At 42.6% G+C, this 22,500-nt stretch overlaps 1 protein-coding gene across 1 annotated transcript in view; it reads right to left on the reverse strand.

The window, feature by feature from the left end:
• Positions 1-22,500, reverse strand: part of ptprn2 (protein tyrosine phosphatase receptor type N2) — a 258,049-nt gene that overhangs the window by 6,599 nt on the left and 228,950 nt on the right. The window contains 7 exon segments of the mRNA XM_080751763.1: positions 770-792; positions 794-824; positions 4,682-4,848; positions 5,815-5,934; positions 11,507-11,584; positions 16,865-16,938; positions 18,306-18,453. Coding sequence (XP_080607889.1) covers positions 770-792; positions 794-824; positions 4,682-4,848; positions 5,815-5,934; positions 11,507-11,584; positions 16,865-16,938; positions 18,306-18,453 — 641 coding nt within the window.

Raw genomic sequence — 22,500 nt, forward strand, 5'->3', positions numbered from 1 at the left:
TAGCTAAAGTATAAAATAATTCCAGGCCCCTCCACCTTGGGCCCTAGTAACTCAGTCCCACTCCCCCCCCCCCCCCCCTTGTGACGCCCCTGCTCCCTAATAAAGGCGAGGCCAATAAACCGCGGCAGAGCGGCCCGGGCGCTTCGTTAATCCACTGCTAGACAGGACACTATCCACTCCTCTGCACCCCCTCCCACCTCCCTCCCCCGCTCATGGGGAGAGAGAGACCCCCCCCCCCACCACACAACATGACTTAACAGGATGTGGCTGTTAAAAGTGGTAAGTGGTTATCACGTCTAGTTAACTAAACTCGTAGCAAAAAAAATGGAAATGGAGGTGTCTGTGGTGGGGAAGTGTCTTATTGCCGGGTGGAAACCTTGTGCGTCCAAAACCATTGGTTTTGTATTTATCATTTTAAAAATGATTTAAAATAGTGAAAGTAGCCGATTGTGGATCTGCTATTTTCACTGGTTTTGTGAGACAGCCTTGTATGCTGAAGCAGGGCTTTACTTGACTAAAAAACGTACAAATTTGAAACTTGGAGATACAAGGTTTCTGCCCGACAGGTGACGTTATGTGTCACTCCTCCTCACTCCATTTCCATAAAGTTGCCCGGGTCACAGGAATAACATTATGTCTACTGACCCCTGAGGGGGATGTTGTACAGAGTGGGTTTGAATAAACAAGACTCTCCAGCATTCCATGGACACGACAAACACCCCAAACAACTGAGCTTTTCAGATGGGTGGGACAGTTACTGTATACTTGCCTGCAGTGAACGATTATTGGACAAAGATCGACCCCGGTAGCACTTGTTAACCTTTCTGAAAATCAAACAAGAGAGGGTGCCATGAATTATTGTTAACTTGACAAGAAAAAAAATTGTTAGAAATGCAAAGGTCGCTAAGTCGCCAATGTCGTGGTTACTCATTCATTCATTGTAACAAATGTACGGTAAACAGGTTAACCATGACCATTTCAAATCAACGAGATGTATAAACTGATCAGGAAAATTAGTGATGCACGATATTATTGGTAGCATATTGATATCGACGATATTCCATTAAAGTGCAATATCTGCAATATCGGTATCGAACAGATATCAAAATAATGGCTATATTTTTCACAGATATTGACAGATATTTTACCAATATCTCACTGACATTGACGCAATAAAAATGTGACCATAAATGGCTTTCAAAATGAAAATGAAAAATTCAGCAATGAGCTACAGTTTATATATATAATATATATAATAATGTAATATATCAGTATCTGTATTGGCCGATTTTATCCTGCATATTATCGGATATCGATATAGCCCAAAATTTCAACATTGTGCATCTCTAAAAAAGAAAATGCAAGGGGAAATGTTTGATTTGCGTTTAATTTCCAACTGGTAATGAAAGCCAGTGAAGAAATCTCTGTCACTGAAAGGAGTGGCAACAACAAACAAACAAACCAAATGAACAAAAGCAAATCATGAGCAATCTAGTGCCCTGCCACTCACTCCATCAGCCTCTCCGTAATGTGTAGTACACAGAGAAAACAGTGTAAACATTTTGGAGGACCATTTATAACAGTGTTTATTTGTGACATGTGGAGGATGGATGTGGCGGGGTGACGCCGTCAATGCATTAACCCCGGCCAATTATGAATGCTACACCCCACAGGCACACCGCGAGCACCATCCAGCCTTTCACACACCCTGCCGTTGCCATGGCAACTGACTACTATACCAGGCCAAGGCATCCGTCCGCATGTTTCCATTTTCTCTTTTCTGTTTTTTTGTTTTACCCTCACCTTTTCAATAAATACATTAATAAATGTCTGAATAGCCTTCATTATGTCCTAGAATATTTCACGGGGAGGAGAAGAAAAAACAAAACACAAAAAGGATTTGAGGAAAAAGAACACGTGCGTTGCATAGACGTGGCATGGCGGTCTTTACAGCAATATTATAACAACATTAATTATCTATCTCCATTCACTGATCCACGGATGAATGGAACGACAGTACATATCTATTGTATACAATCCATTAGATGGAAAATAATTCACAGGGGTAACAGGCAGAACATATTCAATAGGCTTATTTATCAAAGGAGTGCGTGGTCTATTCCTCAAAACTTAGAGAGAGAGAGAGAGAGAGAGAGAGAGAGACCTTTGACCAAGCCTTTATTAAGCTTCCGTTTACACTCATCAGACATCAGGACAGTCCTACTCATTAAAGAGAAATCCCACAAAAATACATGCTTTAGACACCCCACAATAATATTCAAACCACATTCATGTAATATGTAAAAATAATTAAAGGACGACTTCACCCATTTTCAACTTCATATCTTCATATAATTGCTCCTCACTAATGCTCATGGCTCTGTGTCTCATAGGAGGGCTGTGGACAGTTCAGAATCCCGCCTGCCAGTGAAATCATCATTAGGCATATTTGTTTTTTCAAACAAGATTCCACTTTTTTTTTTATTCAGATTTTTATAAACGTGAGAACAATGGCTTCCATTATCGCAGTGGTTCTCAACCTTTTTACGTCAAGTACCACCTTATATGTCTCTCCAAATACCACCATAATAACAGATTTTAAAATACAGGCGTGTAGACCTACCTTCTTATTCAGCTATGCACAGTTAACACAGGATGCCAATTTATTTTTTTGTTTTTGTTGTATTTCTAAGCCAATAATTTGATGACAGGGTCACCGGACAGATTTAGCAACTACATTTGTGAACTTCCCGTGCAAACTGATGATATTTCTAATGTGATTAATCCGCTCTCAAATCCTCTATTAATGGCTAGGTGTGCTGTCATGCTCATTTCAGCACAGCTGGAGAGCCTATATCAATCAATTGCTTTGGTTTTAAGAACTACCTATAGTATAATATAAATATTTCACTCCACTTATATCTTTTTTCTTATTTTTGGGAAACTCCTCTGAGTACCACCAGACGGGGGCCCATGCACCACCAGTGGTACATGTACCACCAGGTGTACATGTACCACTGGTTGAGAATCACCGCATTATAGCATGCCAACTTTCCAGGCATAGAAAGCCAGCCGTTTATATTAGCTTGGATTCCCCATCGATGATGTCACTGGTAGACGGGTTTCTGAACTGTCCACAGCCCTCCTCTGAGACACAGAGTGAATAGACAAAATGGTACCAATTATACAATGATAGCTTGAAAATGGGTGTAGTCGCCCTTTAAAGAGATAAAAACCTGTGACTCTTGATCAATGCCACACAAGACATCCCCTTCATAGAGAGAGAGAGAGAGAGAGAGAGAGAGAGAGAGAGAGAGAGAGAGAGAGAGACAGAGAGACAGAGAGAGAGAGAGAGAGAGAGAGAGAGAGAGAGAGAGAGACAGAGAGAGCGAGACAGAGAGATGGAGAGAGAGAGAGAGAGAATGTGTGTACTGGCCTGGCTGAGGAGACACAGTTTCCAATGATCACTTTTGTGACTATGCAACTGGGCTCATATTACTAGCTGCAACATCACAAAAATGACACTGGCAACCGCTTTAATACAGTGTTGGCCCAAAACCACGGCATGAGAGCACACATCATCCTTATGGATCTGAAACCTTTGAGTCACGTTATACGGCTGGGGTCAGAGGCAGTGGTGGAAAAAGTACTCAAATGTTTTCACTTAAGTACCGGTAAAAGTATCAATACTGCAATGTAGAAATATTAGGGTACGGTCTACTTATGAGAGTGGATTGCGCCAATGCATTTCAATGGGAATGGTGTCGATTTATGGACTTGCGCAGCTTTCGACGTGCCGCGCAGATCTTGCGTTTATGCTTGAAGCACTGTTTTTTCCCTCTGTCCAATCGGGTGGTTCGGAGCCGGACCCTCCCAAGACTCAGGAAGTGACAAATGGTTGTCATTGGTTATTGGGAGAAACCGCTGGCCGAGCACAATTGAGGTTATCAGCCGCCAGCCATTTGGTGTGACCGTGCCCTTACAAGTAAAAGTCTGGAATTGTGTGTGTGTCAAATATATGTCAAAAATATATGTCAAAGCAAGGCTTGCACTGCCTTCTTTTTGGATCACAAACTGAGGGGGATAGACCTCCAGACAGACATCCGACGCATCTATTCTCATTTGGAGGGCTTTTCCTCTGCCCGTCTGGGTTCTCCCAGGGGGTCTATAGCCTCTCCTCTGCCAGCACACATTAGACGAAGAACACAGTGAGGTTATTCAGTCACTGGCTTTTCTCCCTCTCCCAGGTCTTTAGCTTAGACAGGTCCCATTTAATTGGGTGTTTGAATTAGCGTTTCTTTCTTTTTTTTCTCTCTCTCTCCTTCTTCGTCCCCAAGCCAAACCATGCAATGCAGGGCTGTTAATTTGCTGCATCACATGAGCTGGAGGAGAGAGTCGAGGGGAATAAGTCTAGGATCAAAGAATTAGAGCAGAAATGCAGACGTTAACCAGAACAACGATTATCAACCTTTCTCAAGATAGTAAAAAAAAAAGAAAGAAAAACAACAACAACAAACCAAAAAAAAAAACACAAGGGCAGAGAAGCTAAAGTGAGAAAAGAACCAGAACTTGCACGGACCGTGCAATATAACCGAGCTGGCCTGAGGTCCATTGAGTTCCATTATACCTGAGGAGTCATAGTAGAGCCAATACATAATATAATACAGCATTTTGTCTTTACCTGCGGAAGTCCAGCAGGGTTCTGGCTGAGTCGGGTATTCCGCGATCCATCCAGGACAGGAAGTGGAATTGGGTGACGGTGCGCGTCTCATTGGTCTGCAGGTTCTTCAGGTAGAAGCTTCGAACCAGGAAGTCTTCACACCAGATGTGTTCCGACACTAGGTTTACCTGCAGAGTTACAAAGTAAATAGATGAGTCATGGTTATTATAGTCATGGATATTATAGATTGACACAGATTAATTAACAATTAAGCAATATACGCGAGAGACCATGGTCTGGTCATAACATGTGCGCTAAAGCCCATAGCTGTTATATAATACCATATATCACAGCCATGATCACATGATTGACGGCAATTAGCGACAAGATTCACCACCACACACTGTTAACAAAAAACCCAATAGTTCGCCTAGCAGCGGGTTATCGTGATTATAGCATGCATTCAACACGTTTCAATGTGGAGTTACAATTCGAAGCATGTTGTAATGTTGCTTTACTGCTGGCAGTGGCAACGGTTCCCCAATTCAATCACTTGAAGCCCAACAAGAATGTTCAACCTATTCTGGGGTGAACATTTGGCAGAAATAGCTGACTTACAAGCTCACAACGTTTAAGTGGTTAATCAAGGAATTTGACACAGTTTATATTTACACTCAAAGGACCACACAATGCAATGGAAATAAGCTCTCAAGGTTTTTTATGTTTTATTCTTTTGACAGACATGTACAAATATACTGTATGTAGCCTATATGCATTTTTGACAACAACCATGGTGTGCAAAACACCATGTCAATTCATGTATCCTTGACGCGTGCTGTAAACACTGTGACAACTTAATTCATTAATGCAAACTGAGCCAGGGGTAGGGCTTGATAAGCATTATGCTTCTACCTGTCCCGGCATCTTTGGCTATTATGCCAAATGGACTCGACTATTGTACCAGGGAATTTTGAGATTGTGCCACCGTGGCACCAAATTGCGGTGTCTTGTTCTAAATTGCACTGTTGTACATACACAGATATGTATTTATTTTGTCCGAACATTGCTGAAAATAAACTGAATTGAACACAATGAACCAATCAATCAATCAATCAATCAATCAATCAGAAAAACTCTAGCCATCTCTACAGTACCTCATAGATGTGGTAGACATCAGATCCCTCGTCTGGCCAGTAGGGATGGCACTGTTTCACCCCGTTCTCAGAGAGTGGCGTCAGCATCACGATGACAGCGCAGCCGCTCTCCCACACCATCTGCACACACACACGCACACACGCACACGCACACACACGCACGCACACACACACACACACACACACACACACACACACACACACACACACACACACACACACACACACACACACACACACACACACACACACACACACACACACACACAGGAGGATCATCCAGAGAGAGGGTCTGTCAATCATATTATTATACCCAGAGACAGCAGGTCATTCCTATTCATTCACATGAATACCACAGAGTCATTATAAGGTCTGCTTGAACTCAGCCAAATGGGACGGCATACTGCACATTAACATTATATTACCTCTACTTTGGCCAACGACTGTGAATAAATGTCACGTCCCCGCGTGCGAAGCGAGACAAACGGCGAGCGGGTTAGGTGGATCGGGGGGGGGACTGGGTTGTTGGTTTCCAGTGGTGTAAAGTACTGTACTTAAGTATTACCAATACTTTTACTTCTACTCCACTACATCTCAGATCCAAATATTGTACTTTTACTCCACTACATGTATTTGAAAACTTGAGTTACTAGTTACTTTGCAGATATAAATGATTATATTATAAAACATACATGAATCCACTTTAGCCATATTTTATACCTAGGCTATTTGAAAACAGATGAGCTTGTAGATCTGCTATTTTCAAACATTTCGTACTTTTACTTAATTTCACGACACTTTAATACTTTTACTAAAGTACATTTTGAATTCCGGACTTTTACTTGTAACGGAGTATTTCTATATTGCAGTAGTGATACTTTTACTTAAGTAAACAAGAATCGACACACAGTCAATTTAAAATCTGGTGGATTGGTGTGTTGAAGTTAGTGTTGGTGTTCTTTCTCATGTATATTTCATAATATTCTAACTTACTATATGTCTAGGGATGGCCAAATGGAGATTTTTTCTTAACCGATAACCGTCAGGCCTTATCAGTTAATTAACCGTTAACCGTTAAGGAAATATGTTCAAAAATGCGCTATTTTAGCGATTTAAAAAAGGAAAATAGGCCTACACACGTTTTTCCCCATAATAAAGTGCTATATTTACACATTAAAAACCATAACACTGGGAGAAACAAGAATACAAATGTTTTCTAAAAGAAATGTGTTTTTGCAAAGAAACGGATTGAAATGATAAGTCTGTAATGTGATGCGCTGGTCGCCAGGCACGTGCGCACATACAGCAAAAGGGGCTTGAGCCCTTAACTTTTATCCGTATGAAAAGGCCCTTTTAGAAATGTCAGCCCATGCCTCTCTAAAATTCTGTGCACTCCCTGGACCCTGGCTGTTGCCTGACAAGACAAGAGCAACAGCGAGACGCATGTAGCCGCATGTAGCAATAACTTCCAATCGTATGACTTTTGGAATCGTTGAATCGGCTAAACGTGATGTCCATTTCATTCATTTACTTCTCTCACGCCCGTGTTTTGTGTGTGCTGATGCAGCGATCATTGAATTTGCGACTCTGAGCTTTGTTATTTTCGCATAGCCTACTATGTAACCAAGACGACTTTAGCGTTCCTCACGTCATCAATGTAACATTAGAAAGTTGTGTTTTAAGCTCTTCTTAAACAGGATTCAATGTGACGACGCGGGTCTGTTTTGTAAAATCCAATCGACGAGGGAGCATGTTTCCTGATGAACAAGTCAGCGTGTACAGCCAAATCAAGCACGCAGCGGCAGACTCGCAGTTGTATGAATGCATGGATGTTACACAGGCATTGGTGTCCAGAAATGTGTGACCACAGGGCCTGGCCTGTGAAGTGTGAAGGAATGGTGCTCCCTCTGGACAAAATATTTCATTACACCAGTCCAGGATTCCATAGTCTGGAGGAGAGGTAAAGTCCCCTGCTATTGGCCCTAATGCAGTACTGTCCACCCATCGTCTGGAGGGCCGCTCCCAATCATGAAACTAGCTCGGTTACCATGTGACATGGACAGCCAATCGGCAAATAGGTCGCCTGAAAGTCTCGCCACAAACTCATCTCTTTAAAGATCTGGTTTCCACCAGATAAAAATGTGAGTACTTTTTCCACCACTGGTGGGTGGTGGTGGGGGGGGGGGGGGTGTTGTTGGTTTCACAGCCACATTGTCTCTATAAGCCAGATCCCCCAGATCTACCGCCTTGCTCCGTCTCATCTTATCACAATCTAATGTGTCCTTGGGAGAGATAAGGGGCCCGTGGCATCCATTAGGGAAATGAAGAAGAAACACAATGCTTTTTATGAGCGGCTATGAAAACACAGTGGCTTCACCCATAAACTCCATCACAAGCTTTCTGCGATCCATTCCATTCCAGCCCAAGCGGACGGGCACGCTGCATGGTGCCAACAACTCTGCCAACTGTGCCAGCTAGGCTTCGATTAGATTGACTGTCGCGCCACCGAAAGACAGTGGTAATGCGGTGGGAAGGTGCTGGTGGTGGTGGGGGTGGGGTGCATTTCGTTTGGTGAAGACAGAAAATCATTTCATGTAGTGTAGTAGATGTCAGAATGTCACAGCATGTGTCTTTTCTAAGTGAGATGTATCCTATCCACCATTGAAATGTTGTACGTAATTTCTTCTAATATAAATACAGTATATGACACAGTATTCAATGGTATGTAGCTTGGTTGACAAAATGTAAATTTCTTTTACAGGCAATGATTTCTATAACGTATAAACTCCAGGTAATCACTCCTTTCACGATCCAAGGTCTGTCTATAGTAGTAATCAAGGTACAGAATGAATAGGAAAAGGAGTCAAAAGACTTGAGTCATATTGTTTGGGAGAGCCACAACTGATTGGGTTTCTGCTTTGAATTTCACTAAAGAAAGAACAGGAGGGAGGAGTGCGACCTCCGAGGAGTCGAGCTAATAGCCAGGGACGGAGAGAGAGAGAGAGAGGGAGGGAAAGAGAGAGAGAGATAGAGAGTGAGAGAGAGAGAGAGAGAGAGAGGGAGAGAGAGAGAGGGAGAGAGGGAGAGAGGGAGAGAGGGAGAGCGATAGTGAAGGATGTAGTAGTGCGTGTACGTGTGCGTGTGGAGAGGGCGGGGGGGTTGCATACAGATCGTGCAGGGTAAAGGGGGGAGGATTAGACAGAGGCTGCGTTTGGGAGCTCTCGCTGTCGGAGACCAGTGGGGATTAGGACAGAGCAGAAGATTTGCCTCCTGTAAGGTCATTTGCATGTGACTGCCAGAGTTTCTCCCTGTTTGTTTACTTTTAATGGGGGAAAGAGAGCGAGTTTCTTTCTTTTTTTTCTCTCTTTCTTTCTCTCTTTTTTCCAGGATAATGAGAGACCACAATTTATTCCGTAACACAAAATGTGATGTTTACCTGGCGTGAGGCTGCCATTTGTCAATTAATAGCTATCTATTATTTGTTTTTGTCTTTTTCTGTTTAATTGAAAGAGATACAGGCTTTTGTTTATGAACCGAGTGACTCTTTTGATCAGATAATTGGATATGTGTGTGTTTTCACATCACTGGGACAAAAAAATTAAAATAAATGAAACTGGCATGCAAGCAAATACAAACTCAAGCAGACAATTATCATCCGTTTCATGTGAGGCAATGGACAAATTAAAGGTATTGAGCAGCACCAGATTTTTGGAACAGTGGCATTTGGCATAATGTAAAAATCATAATTTCTGTGTTGTCAACAAGCTCACTATTATGATGCAACAATAGCACACGTGTTTGTTTTTCAATTTACTATGTGACTAAATGATTAACCCTGTTAAGTGTTTCCAGCGCCCAAAAAACATGCAAGTGCATTTATGATTGGAACGGTGCATGAGCAACTTAGGCATCATTAACGTGCAAAATCTTAACTGACTTTGCCATATACAACTGAAAAATCCTGAGCGTCAATTTAGCTTTTATTTTCTGTCTGATTGTTTGCTTGTTTGCTGTTTGAGTATGTTTTTTTTTTCTTTTTCAAAATGAGGTTGAGTATCAAGTAAAAAGCACCAACCTGTATGCATGAAATATCACCAAATTAAAAGTGTGATGTGAAAAAGTAATACATTGACTTAAATTTACCTAAAATCTATTTGTACACTCTCAAGGCTGAATTAACAGTTGCTATGTACCGGTCTGGTCACCAGATTGGTATACAAATCTGTCAGCAATAAAGTTTCTTACTCTGTGCAGTGTATGAAGACTAACATTATGGATTCAACCCCAGACGAGGAGAGCAGAGCAAGGCCAGCTGGTGTAACAGTATTTACACCTCCTGGTCACGGCTACTAGAGTTACTCTACCATATGGAGGCGATGGGGCCGCTAATTGCTGCAGTACTTTGCTGTTAATGCATAAGAGCACCATTTGGCAAACCATGCACCATTGGAGGCGTGCATCCACACCAGGCAGCATGGTTCACAATGTCGCCTATGACATTTACACACATGGACAGGACTGCAAATAGCTGTCAGGCAGAAACCTCTTATCTCCATATTCTAACTTGTTGTGTTTTGGGGGGAAATGAATGCCCTGCTACTTGATCATACTACAGTGTCACACAAAAGCATCAAAAGTAGCAGATCTATACCAGCTCGAAACACGGAGCGAAGCGACATTTGCTGTTTTTGAATTTGAATCCTGAAAAGTAACAGTTTTGAGGTTTAAGAGACGATATAGTATATTACTGTTGAATATGACCTGTTTTAAAATACGCAAATTAAATTACCTACAATAACACAGAGCAGAATTCATCTAAATCAGTGTTTCCCAAACTTTTTTTCTGCCAGGGCACACTTTTCATAGCCAAAAGATCCCAGGGCAGATACGGTGTGTGTGGCTATTTTCAAAATGTTTGCCTCTTTCTTATATTATTTTACAATTTGGCCAATGTTTTACCAGTTTTTATATAGTTTGTTGATTACTTTTGATGCAGTAATGGTATTTCTTTCTTGAGGTATTAAAAAGGTTTTAAAAGTCCTTAAATTGTGACTTCACTGTCAAATTTCAAAGGGCACACCAAAGCATTTCAACGAGTACACCAAAGCATCTCAAGGTGCACACCAAAGCATCTCAAGAGACCAAAGCATCAGAGCACCTCCCTTCCCACCTTCAGAAAACCCAAATATTCAAAATGGCCTTTCCCAGCTGACCTCGGACCTACTCTTGTTTTTATTGTTTTTATCTCTTACTGTATTTTCTTATCTTATCCTAGTTTTTTCCTTATCAAGTTGTTGTTTTTACCTGCTGCACACACACACACACACACACACACACACACACACACACACACACACACACACACACACACACACACACACACACACACACACACACACACACACACACACACACACACACACACACACGTGTGCGCAGCAAACACGCAGCCTTGTAAAGCGACTTTGAGAACTCAGAAAAACGCTATATAAATTCCAGCTGTTATTATAATTATTAAAGGGCACACGAAAGGTCCGCAGCCCAGTGGTTGAGAAACACTGATCTAAATCATCCAGCATGCACCATGGAAAGGGTGAGGTCAGACACACAACTCCACTGTCTACACATGCACTGTAAATGTTCCCCAAGCCTCATGGTGAAAATGCACTGGAGAGTTTTCTTTTTTTGTTACCTGCCAGAAGTCTGTCACTGTGGTAGGCAGCGGGCCTTGGGAGGCGATGTAAGTAGGGTTGCGCGGGTCATGGTCCATCTGGGCGAGAGGGTATAGAAGGAGACAGACAGTGAGTGTTTGGGTGGGTGGGGTGGAGAGGCTGATGGAAATGTACTGTCTGGATTCCACTAGCATCACACAGCCTCCATCTGGAGAGAGAGAGAGAGAGAGAGAGAGCACACAGCATCGTCTCCTGGGAAAGCTCTCCTTCCCTCCCCTTTCACTCTGCTCCCCACTACAGCCTCCAGATCGCTTCATTGTCCAGGATACTACGCTTTCACTCCTGTCCGTCCATGTGTCCCTCCGTGTCCGTGTCCATGTGTGTGTCCGTGTGCGTGTGTGTATGTGAACAGCACCGTTGGACCGATCGGCATGAAACTTTTCATGGACACTCAGGTTTTGGCCAGAGCCTTGTGTTAGAAAGTTCTGCCAATACAGCGTCAGAAACAGCGCCGATCACGTGGTTTCATGTAACTCGAAATGTCACTTTTCCCTCATAGACTCCTATGCATTCTGTAAACCTCCGGTTCGCACTTTGTCATTATTCGCCAATAGATGTGTATGTAGAAGAATTGGCCCCATGAAGTGAGCGGAGATGACGCGATTCTCCAATAGAGGGCCATGATTGAAATTCATTCATTCATTCACTCACTCACTCACTCACTCGTGGCATATTTTCAGATAGTATAGATTAGCCTGAGCTCTGCCTGTCTCCATTCCCTTGTCCCTTCCCCACAGTGTCCCTTCTGGTCCTCAGGATGTGACTGTTCATTAATGGCTTGGATTAGAGTAATACTTGAGTGAGAAGGAAGTATGCGGTTCTACTCCAGCACATTATTGATGCCAGTCTAAGAAAGTCACACACAGGCCTGCTCTAGAGGATTGATGATACTTCTTAGATGGGGCTAGTCTGGTGTGCGTGAGTGTGCGTGTGTGCGAGCCAATGGTCAGCACACACATATTGAGAGCAATGCACAGGGAGTGGGCTGTACAATCTTCGAAAAACAACGTTGTTTTAACACGTTGACTGCCTTGCATGACTAAAGTCGTGTTACCTAAAATCCAACGCTGCATGGCGCCATTTGCTAGCCTATGGTCAACAGGCTATAATGACATTGTGACGTAACCGGAACGAAAATAGCCTTTCTCTTTTTTTAGGATTTGAAAAAAGTAAAAGCTCTGATGTGTGTGTGGAGAGGAGATGATCGCATGCTGCAGTGAGATCTTTCACTTGGACGGTCGCGGTCGGATAATGAATATTTTCCGATTCTTGCAGACCTGTGGCCATCTTTTGAATATTCCCATGCATGCACGGATGCGCGTGACAGAGAATATTCATCGGTTTTTCAAAGGTATGTGAAAAAAACACTCTAAATCCCAGAGGTAAATGAGGTAAAATAGCCTCTCCGTTTAAATGCACACACAAAAAGTAAAGGGCCTGTATACAAGGAGATCAGGAAGATAGGAGAACAAGAAGATAGGAATGAACATGGTTTGTGAAGAGAGTAGAGAAGTGCAACTGCTAAGGATAAGGTTATATAGAGTTCAGACTTCTTCAATGTGCGTGTAGAAAAGCACTGAAAACTCTAGCTCTGGTGAGAGGGCAGGGAAAAGAATGTTTTCCTGAATGACGGGCCGAAAGGAAGCATTTGCATTTCAGAAATAAACAATTTGATATCTACTGCTCCCTGGCTACCTAGCAGGTCAGCTTGTCTACTCATGTGCTCAGATAATCAGGAGTGATCTATCCTGGGTTCAAAAGGCCTTGCACACTGCATCATATCGTATCATATCATATAATATCATATATCCCGTAATAAAATGTCAGAATATTAGTTGTGCTGATGGGGGACAAATTGTAACTTGATGGTCATTGGAGTGTGCATGTGAAACATAGGTAGCTAGCTGGTAGATCAATAGATTGCCCTGTCATTACAGCAAATGTAATTTCCACCAAACAACAGATACATGATTTCATTTTCACATGTTAAATCGCTTCCAATTAGGTATAGCTTGGGTATATTTTCACTACATCATTCCCGTGTTGAAATTCCATTCATGAATTTCGTTTATTTTATTTTTTCCACAGAAATGAAAGAGTTAGTGCCGAGTGCACAAGCTGCCACTCTGTTTAGCCAATCTCAAGGACACAGGCTGTGTGCTCACGTCCCTGCATGAATACTAAAGCACAGGCATAAAAGAAGCCTCGCATTTCTGCTGTCCTCCGTTTGCCATTGTGTTAAGGAGATAAAATAAAAACAGCAAATTGCTCTTTGGTTTGAAGGCAAATAGCTTTGTGCTGAAAAAAGCGTGTACAAAGAATATGTACTGCCTGGAACATCTCAACTTGAAATGCCTCGTTGCCGTTATTGCACCTTGATACTGCGTTTGTCAAAGATAGACAGCGTTAAACGCCTGGTAGAGTGAGGATTTCACGGACACAGCAACGCTAGTTTTTGTCACCAAACCATCATCACAGAACGATGCCACAAACATTGGCGAGGAAAGTCTCTAGACTCTGTAAAGGGCATAATAGGCGAGAAAGACTGTGTGTTATGTTATTCCTGATGCATCCATGCTTTGATATGTCAATCAAACTAATCGATTTAATCGAATATAAAAAATAACCGATAATCACTAATTTACTCAAGTAATCTATCCCTCTTTGGGGCATGTCATTATTTGCAATTTAAAAAATAAATAAAAAAAGATGTACAGTATATCCTTACATGTCGCTTTGCAACGATTTCTGCACTACACCGTTGCGCGACAAAGTAGTGAATAGGATTTCAATGGCTAATCGATTCCATTAAGAACATAAAAAATGTATTGTTAATTAATTAAACATTTATTGATAGATTAATCAAAGAGAAAATAATTGAATGCTGCCATCCTGACTTCTTCTACGAGACCCTCCCCCTCTGTCTCATGTGACCCTGGAATCCAAGGAATAGGTGGTGCATTATTTACTGAAGCTAATGAGGTGGAAGAGACAGCATTGACAGACATAATTATCACAGTTTTGCTGTGTTCAGCCAGGGGTCGCTTTTGTGGCATAATTAACGTACTTTCAACTAAACGCTAAAAGCCATTACTTCAACCACCTCCAACACCTTGGCTGTGTGCATATTGTCTGTCCCATTTCTTTTTGTTTACAGTAGAGTAAGAAGAAATTGTGGGGAATATTATGTTCAACCTCCACTAGTATATGCGCTAACACCCAGCAGTGGATATAATAATAATAATAATAAAAAAGAAAATTGATTATTTTGTGAACACCCACTCACTAAACTAAACTAAACTCTAAACCAGGGGTCTTCAAGAGGGGGTCTGGGACCCCTAGGTCGGCTCAGAGTTACTACAGGGGGTCCTCCAAATCTTTGTGTGATAGAAACTATTTTTATTTTTTATATTAACCACTTGAACCCTAGCATCCATATTCTTGCCAAAACTTTAGCCAAAAATAGCAGATCTACAAGCTCACAACGAGGAGTTGTGAGCTTATAGATCTTTTTTTTGGGGGGAGGGGGGGGGGGGGGGATAAAGAGCTTGGAGGGGGAAAAGAGCAGACTAAGTACAGTGGAAAGTCAAGTTTATTAAGAATTGACGGTTCAAGTGGTTAAATATCTGAAAACACAAATTGACATGAATCCAAAATACACTGATGATTGTGCTGTCAAAAGATGAAACTATATGGAATCTAAGAAAAGGTTGTGGGGGTCCCTGCTTCATCTCTCTCTCTCTCTCTCTCTCTCAACTAAGGGATCCTTGGCCTGATTCTACCACTCTAACACTCTAACGCTAACATTATGTTTTCACCTGACAATGTCAAACAGACTACCGTTTAAATAAACTACAGCCTTCCCGATTACGCCGACAGGAAAATTGAGGAATAAATAGTCTCTTTGAAAACTCTCTTCTGTTTGTTTCTGAAAAGTAATAGGCTTTTACTGCGGCTGTGTGTGCAGCCCTATCTGTCTCCTTAGAAATGTTGGCACTGTATTTGAAATGCATAGTTTTTCTGTTCTCGTTGATGGAATCCCCTTTCAGCAGCCCTGGGGGAAATCATGACGGGCAATCACTGTAAAATGTTTGGGGGAAGAAATACAGAAAAATAACCAAAGCCTGTTCCCCAGTATTGAGGCCTGTCTGGGTTGGTTTGGGAGATACATTTGTTTAGTAAAAATAAATAAAAAATAAAGAATAATAAGAAAAATCGAATTCTTTTAGATGCAGATGTGAAAACAGAAGTGCTATCTGCAGGGAACTGCCATTTTGAAAACAACTAAAGTACAAAGTGTGATTCAACATCTGACAATCTGAATAGCCTACTCTATACAGAGGTTGACAACATGGAAAGCTAATAAAAATAAATACAAATTAAAATGTAGTTAAAGGCAACTACCACAGGTGCTTATCATACCATATCTGTCAGGCAGAAACCTCATATCTCCATATAACTTTTTATGTTTATTACTTGCGCCAGCAGAGCTCGCAAGTATTGCGTTCGGCTGCGTATTTAGGTAGGTAGGTAGGTAGGTAGGTAGGTACAGTAGGTAGGTAGGTAGGTAGGTAGGTAGGTAGGTAGGTAGGTAGGTACTGTAGGTAGCCGAGTGTGTTTTATGCCCATATATGGTGATCCCTGATATCATCAATATTAAGCCACTCCGGAATCAGCATTTATGGCAACGTCATCATTAACAGCCAATGAGGGGCCAGCATTCCTGGTGATGCCAGTGGTGATGTCAGAGGAGTTTGGTGTATACTGTAAGAGCGTTCCTTGTAATCTCATCATTAAGGGCCAATGAGGCCAGCAGAGCGCACCTCATGGCGGGCTCTGATGTGCACAAGACACAAGTTGTCACCTCGACAGAGTGCAGTTCTAGTTTTGTAATTTTCTACGCCCTACTTCATGATACAAGAGTGTCACGTGAAATCAGCAAAACAGATCTACAAATAATCTACCAAATAATAACTACATTGGGATCCAATGTAGTTATTATTTGGTAGATTAATTGCTTTACTGCTGAATTGAGTAGCCTACAATCGACCACAATGGAAACAAGACCCTGAAGCTTTTTGTGTTATCCTTTTATATAACATTCGACTGTAGGCCTACTACCTATACAGTTAATAATCGTGTTAACAAAGTATTAGATCAACCAAACCGTTGTTGTTCTTTTGACCTTTTCCTGAAAAGTAACGCTTTTGGACATACCGGTATGAGATTTCTGCCCGACAGCGACGGAAATGAGGTGAAGTCTCAGAGACAGGAAGAATTAGCGACAGTGTCATTCATAGAGGAGGAAGAATACTCACTATTGGACTGGCGTTGATGTAGTCTGAGTTGCCATGGTTATTCTCAGCCTTCAAGGTTATTCTGGAATGATCATCTGTAATCGAGAGATGCATAATTCATCAAGTATATTACAGTCTTTCAATCTCTCCCCTCCAATATAATGTTGAGAAGGCTACAATATAGGGGTTATACTTCAGAACCAATTTCACATAGGCCTACTCAATCACGGCCCTCAAAGTGCTGGCCTTATTGCTAAACTGGGCCTATGAGACTGTTTAATCACATTCAGAGTGTTTACACTTTCTCTATCTATCTATTCATCTATCTATCTATCTATCTATCTATCTATCTATCTATATATATGTGTGTACAAGGGGTGCAACAGTTCACAAAATTCACGGTTCGGTTCGGTTCAATATCTTGGTGACATGGTTCGATACTTTTTCAATACGAAAAATAAACAGAAATGTTCTTGATTTATAAATGTATTTTTATAACTATGTATTTTTTTGTTTTAACTTTGAACAATACGGTACCCAACATCTAGGGTAATGATTCTCTTTAAGTGGGCTCTGCGGAACCCTAGGGGTCTTTGAGGGGGTTCCAGGGGAATGTGGATGTGGACGGTATTGTATTGTATTGTTCGGTACAGGGTCATTCGGTTCGATATTTTTCGGTTCGGTTCGATTTTCGGTTCGATATGTTGCACCCCTAATATATACCGGTATATGCGCACGCAAACACACACACTCATGCGCACGCACGCACGCACGCACGCACGCACGCACGCACGCACGCACGCACGCACGCACGCACGCACGCACGCACGCACGCACGCACGCACGCACGCACGCACACACACACACACACACACACACACACACACACACACACACACACACACACACACACACACACACACACACACACACACACACACACACACACACACACATACACCATTAAAGCAACTAGTCACTGAAAGAAAAAGAACAATGAACCCTGAAAATAACATTTCCACCCCAAGGACAAGGCTCAGTGTGTGACAAATTGAGACCAGCTCAGAACCATTATACATTGAAAATGAGCAACAAATACAGTTCCTAAAGCACAACAGCAGTTCCTAATAGACAACTTACAGTTCTAATAGACAACAACAGTTCTAATGGACAAAAAATGTTCTAGACTACAACAGTTTGTAATGGACAACAATAGCTCCTAATGGACAACAATAATTCCTAATAGACAACAACAGTTTACGATGGACAACATTAGTTCCTAATTCACAACTTCGGTTGATAATAGACAACAAGTTCCTAACAGGCAACATTTGTCCTAGTGGACATCCTGTGGTACTGCATGACTGCCCTGTGCGCCTGCCATACCTATACTGGGCAGGATATTTCCTTACAAGAAAAATAGCATTGCTTTAAGAAAACTAGCACCATTGCATGCACTCACATACGACCACAGCATCCGAGCGGTTCCTCTTGGAGTTGTGCTCCCCCTGGCCCACGCTGCAGGCACTGGGCTCAGCCTGGTAAGCACAGAGGGCCTCCCACTCCCCTTCCAGGCGATTCTTGTTCTTCAAGTGGTCCTCCATGTAAGACTGCAGGGGGGGTTACACAAAGGATGCAAAAATTAGCCGCCATTTCTCCAGAAAGAAGGCGATGGAACAAACAAAGAAAAACAGAAAATTATCAATGAGTAAAAACGGACAAACGGCATACGATGGCATGCGACGGCATCTTTTTTCAAGACCTGCTTGATGATTAAACCGCAGTGAAATGATAAATCATTGACAACAGAACCACCCCTTTAAAGCTATGATCCAGGTGTCATGGAGCATTATCACCCTTATAGCGGGTTCTGTGTGTGTGTGTGTGTGTGTGTGTGTGTGTGTGTGTGTGTGTGTGTGTGTGTGTGTGTGTGTGTGTGTGTGTGTGTGTGCGTGTGTGTGTGTGTGTGTGTATGTGTTAATGTGGATGGAAGGCACCCCCACACAAAACCACCACCACACAAAAACAATGCCATCCACAATTAACACTTGTGAAAGGTTGGTGTGCATTGAAAATACTTCAGGGGCGTTTCAATCACGTCCCTCACTGCTTGCACAGCCACTGATAACATTGTTTGCATTTAAGCTGGCACTCGGAGAAGACAAAATTGAATTCGCTAGAGAGACAAAGAATCACAAGAAAAAAAGGGGGGTGGGGGTATTGTGTGTGTGTGTGCGTGCGTGCGTGCGTGCGTGCGTGCGTGCGTGCATGTGCGTGTGCGCACGTGTGTGTTCACTTCCTGAACCAGGGTGAGTCACTGGGGGTTTAGCCGAATATAGCTGGCGAGAGGTGTCTTTTATTCTGGGGGGCTTTTTTTTTTCATTCCCATATCATGATGCCCCTCCCGACAGATTTAAATGGTTTAGTCCGCCATTGTGTAAGGCAGAAGATTACAGACTCATACACTGATGTCAGGGATCAGCTGGCTAATACAATGAAAGTGATACCCAGATGCAGCGAGTTTTTATCCCGTAATAAATACAGAATAGGTAAGCCGAGCAGGGAGATGACACTCCTATTGTTATCTGCAGCTTATTCGTGTCTGCCAATCAAACGAGAAATCCAAGACCTTTCAGAATACAATTCATGATAATCCAAATAAGTGTGTTCAAAGAATATGCATTCGCTTAGAGAGGTGTGTTTTGTGGTTAATAATATACAATTTCTGCGAGGATATTTCTCAAAAGTAAGCATGTACCGTACACAATAGGTAATTACCCTTTTATTGTCATTTCAGATGTTCACTACGGAACAAAGGTGTATTTTGTAGCTAATAAGACCATTACGAATTCAGCTTGAAAAGTGAATCAATGTTTTTGTTCTATATGATGCAGTGACAAAGGTGCTGCTCAGTGTTAAAGCACACCAGGTAACTCTACTCTCTGCAAACATAAAACAAGATGGTAGAATTTGGTATCATTTCTAATGTCATTTGAATCTTGAAGTATAGATTGGTATGGCATACTAGGCTGTAATTGATCCCACAGATATTTCCCCTCAAGCAGCTCTTCATCTTGTTGGGCTTAAATATATTTTTTATTTAAAACAATGACAACCAATGCCTTTATCTGCATGTACACCGCAGAGGGCTCTCAAAACAACCAAATGCAGTTTTCTCAGGAACTGACACTGCGCAATTATGGCCACTTGACAGAGCCTGTCACCACTATACACTCCTGTCACCCTCTGAACGAGTACACTCATGCCCGCCAGCCATGACAGCAGCCCACCTCCCTTATACCACGCACATTACGCCTCCATGTACTCGTTACATCCACTCTTAAATTGCATCCCGTCCCTATTCAAACGATGCCCTGAACTAATTTCATTCCTGAAATTCATATAATCTTTTAGCTTGATGCAATGCGGCCAGCAGACCCTTATCGAGCAGCCTCCCCCCCACCGAACACCCCAACACCCCAGGCCATTTCTAGAGGGAAGGCAGTGGACCATGGAGTCTTCCACAGACAGGGTAACGAAGGTTTTAGTGAATGGGGAGGATTATGTCTGCCAATCAGAAGGGGCTGAGATGGGAGCCCGGGTGTCAGGGAAACAATGCTTAATCCTTCCTAAGCAGTCTCTCCCCCGGCTGCAGAGGGTGTTTGGTATGAAGGGGACAAAACCAGGGGAGCCAGACACAACAGGTAACACATTACTGTCTAACCCCACTGTCCAATTAGAATGAACAATGCAGAGGAGAGGGGCTGTTCTCGGGGAGTGGCGCGATACCGTGCAGCACGGGGATTGAGGTATTCTATGCATAAATGCATGCATGTGTTAAAATGTCTAAGGTTTTGTTCCCTATTAAAGGACATGACATTCCGGAAATGGCAGTATGAGCAACAACCAACATGTGATTTCTCTCACAGTATTATATGTATGGAACACAATCTATTAGAGCTTGTGAAATCTGCCAACTATCCATGAAAAATAGAAGCAGTTGTCCTTTGCCTTTGGATAAAGTCAGTGGCGGAACAAGTCAGAACCGGGCCGGTATGCGAGCCACAATGCTCGGGCCCCCTTACCCGTCTCACGGTATCCTTGATGATAATCATTGTATAGTTTCCTCGCTGGCATAATTGTTCAATATCCACCGTCATGAGTAATGCTTGCTTGTGTTGTGCATTGCTGCCTGTCTCGTTTGAAAGTGTCTGTGGTATATTTTAATTGATACAAATTACAAAAGGTTTTGAAAGTGCGCGGTTCCACTACAGCCATCAATAAACTTCTCACTAAACGTAAACAACATATTGTCTGTCTGTGAATAGAAGCCAATCAAGCCATGACATCTGTCTGCTCTTCCTGTTGTCCTTCACAATAAAGTGTGTCCCCCCCTTTACTTCCCAATGTGCGACATTTTACCCAGGTTAATATAAACAGGAAATAGGTGTAACAGAGGCAGCGCGATACAGGGAGGGGGACGGTCAGGCAGATTGACGGTCATTTGGACTGAGACTGACAGTCAGTCGGAGGCTGACGGCCGGGCCCCCGCGGTTCGCGGGCCTATATGCGGCCGCTTATCCAGCTTAGCCGGACGCTCCGCCCCTGGATAAAGTAATATATCGTCACTGTTGAGCAGAAACCTCGTAGTTTCAAATGTGTAATTCTTTCGCACAGCAAAGCCTGCTTCATCATACAATGCCATCGCAAAAAAGTAGTGAAAACAGCCGATCTACAAGCACACAACGCCTCGCACCGCGAGGCGTTGTGTGCTTGTAGAGCTTTTAAATCATTTTTAAAATGATAAATACAAAACAAACGGTTTTGGACATACAAGGTTTCCACCCGACTACGACGATATGATAAAAAAAAGAAAAAGAAAAGTAAGAGCTAAAAATAATGAAAGCTCATCTTGATTCTTTTATAGTTTTTCTTTTAAATGCAATAATTAAGGGTTATTGTGCCGTGCAGCAACATGCACAGCGGTGTGTTCTGCTGCTCGGTGCATTCATGGGAAGCAATGCCTGGTCCTACAGTGATCTAACTGTACAGAGCTGTCCATGGTGCTGAACTACAGACTTTGAACAACACAGGCACAACGGTACAGGCAAGCACAGTTCTCACACAGACAGGGACATATGTGTTTGTGACACAACATATCCACATCAAATGTGCTAATGATGAGATTTGCGCGATCACTCAGCGGGTAAATGAAACGAGCGCAGGTGTTGCGGCGCCGCGTCGCAGATGCAGAAGGCGGCGTCGGCGGCAGCAGGCGCTAAGAAGACGAGGAGGTTCAGAGGAGGGGAAGGAGGGGAAGGAGGGGGGTTCTTTTGAGACAGGAGATGGAGGATTCTTTGGTGCGACAGAGAGAGAGGACGTGGTGAGAAACAGGTGGTGACTCAGCACACAGGGAATGTTCAGTCGTAGTTGTGAAACAGAAGGCTTTTTTTTTTTGCAACTTAAACCCAAATTTCAGTGTTACCATGACTGTTACGTGTGTCACTAGAGTGCTTGTGGTGTGTGTGTGTGTGTGTGTGTGTGTGTGTGTGTGTGTGTGTGTGTGTGTGTGTGTGTGTGTGTGTGTGTGTGTGTGTGTGTGTGTTTTGATTGATTGATTGATTGAATCATTTATTTGGCAATCTTTTGAAAAACAA

Source organism: Nannobrachium achirus (assembly GCF_963921795.1).
Source record: "Nannobrachium achirus genome assembly, chromosome: 21".
Lineage (NCBI taxonomy): Eukaryota > Metazoa > Chordata > Actinopteri > Myctophiformes > Myctophidae > Nannobrachium > Nannobrachium achirus.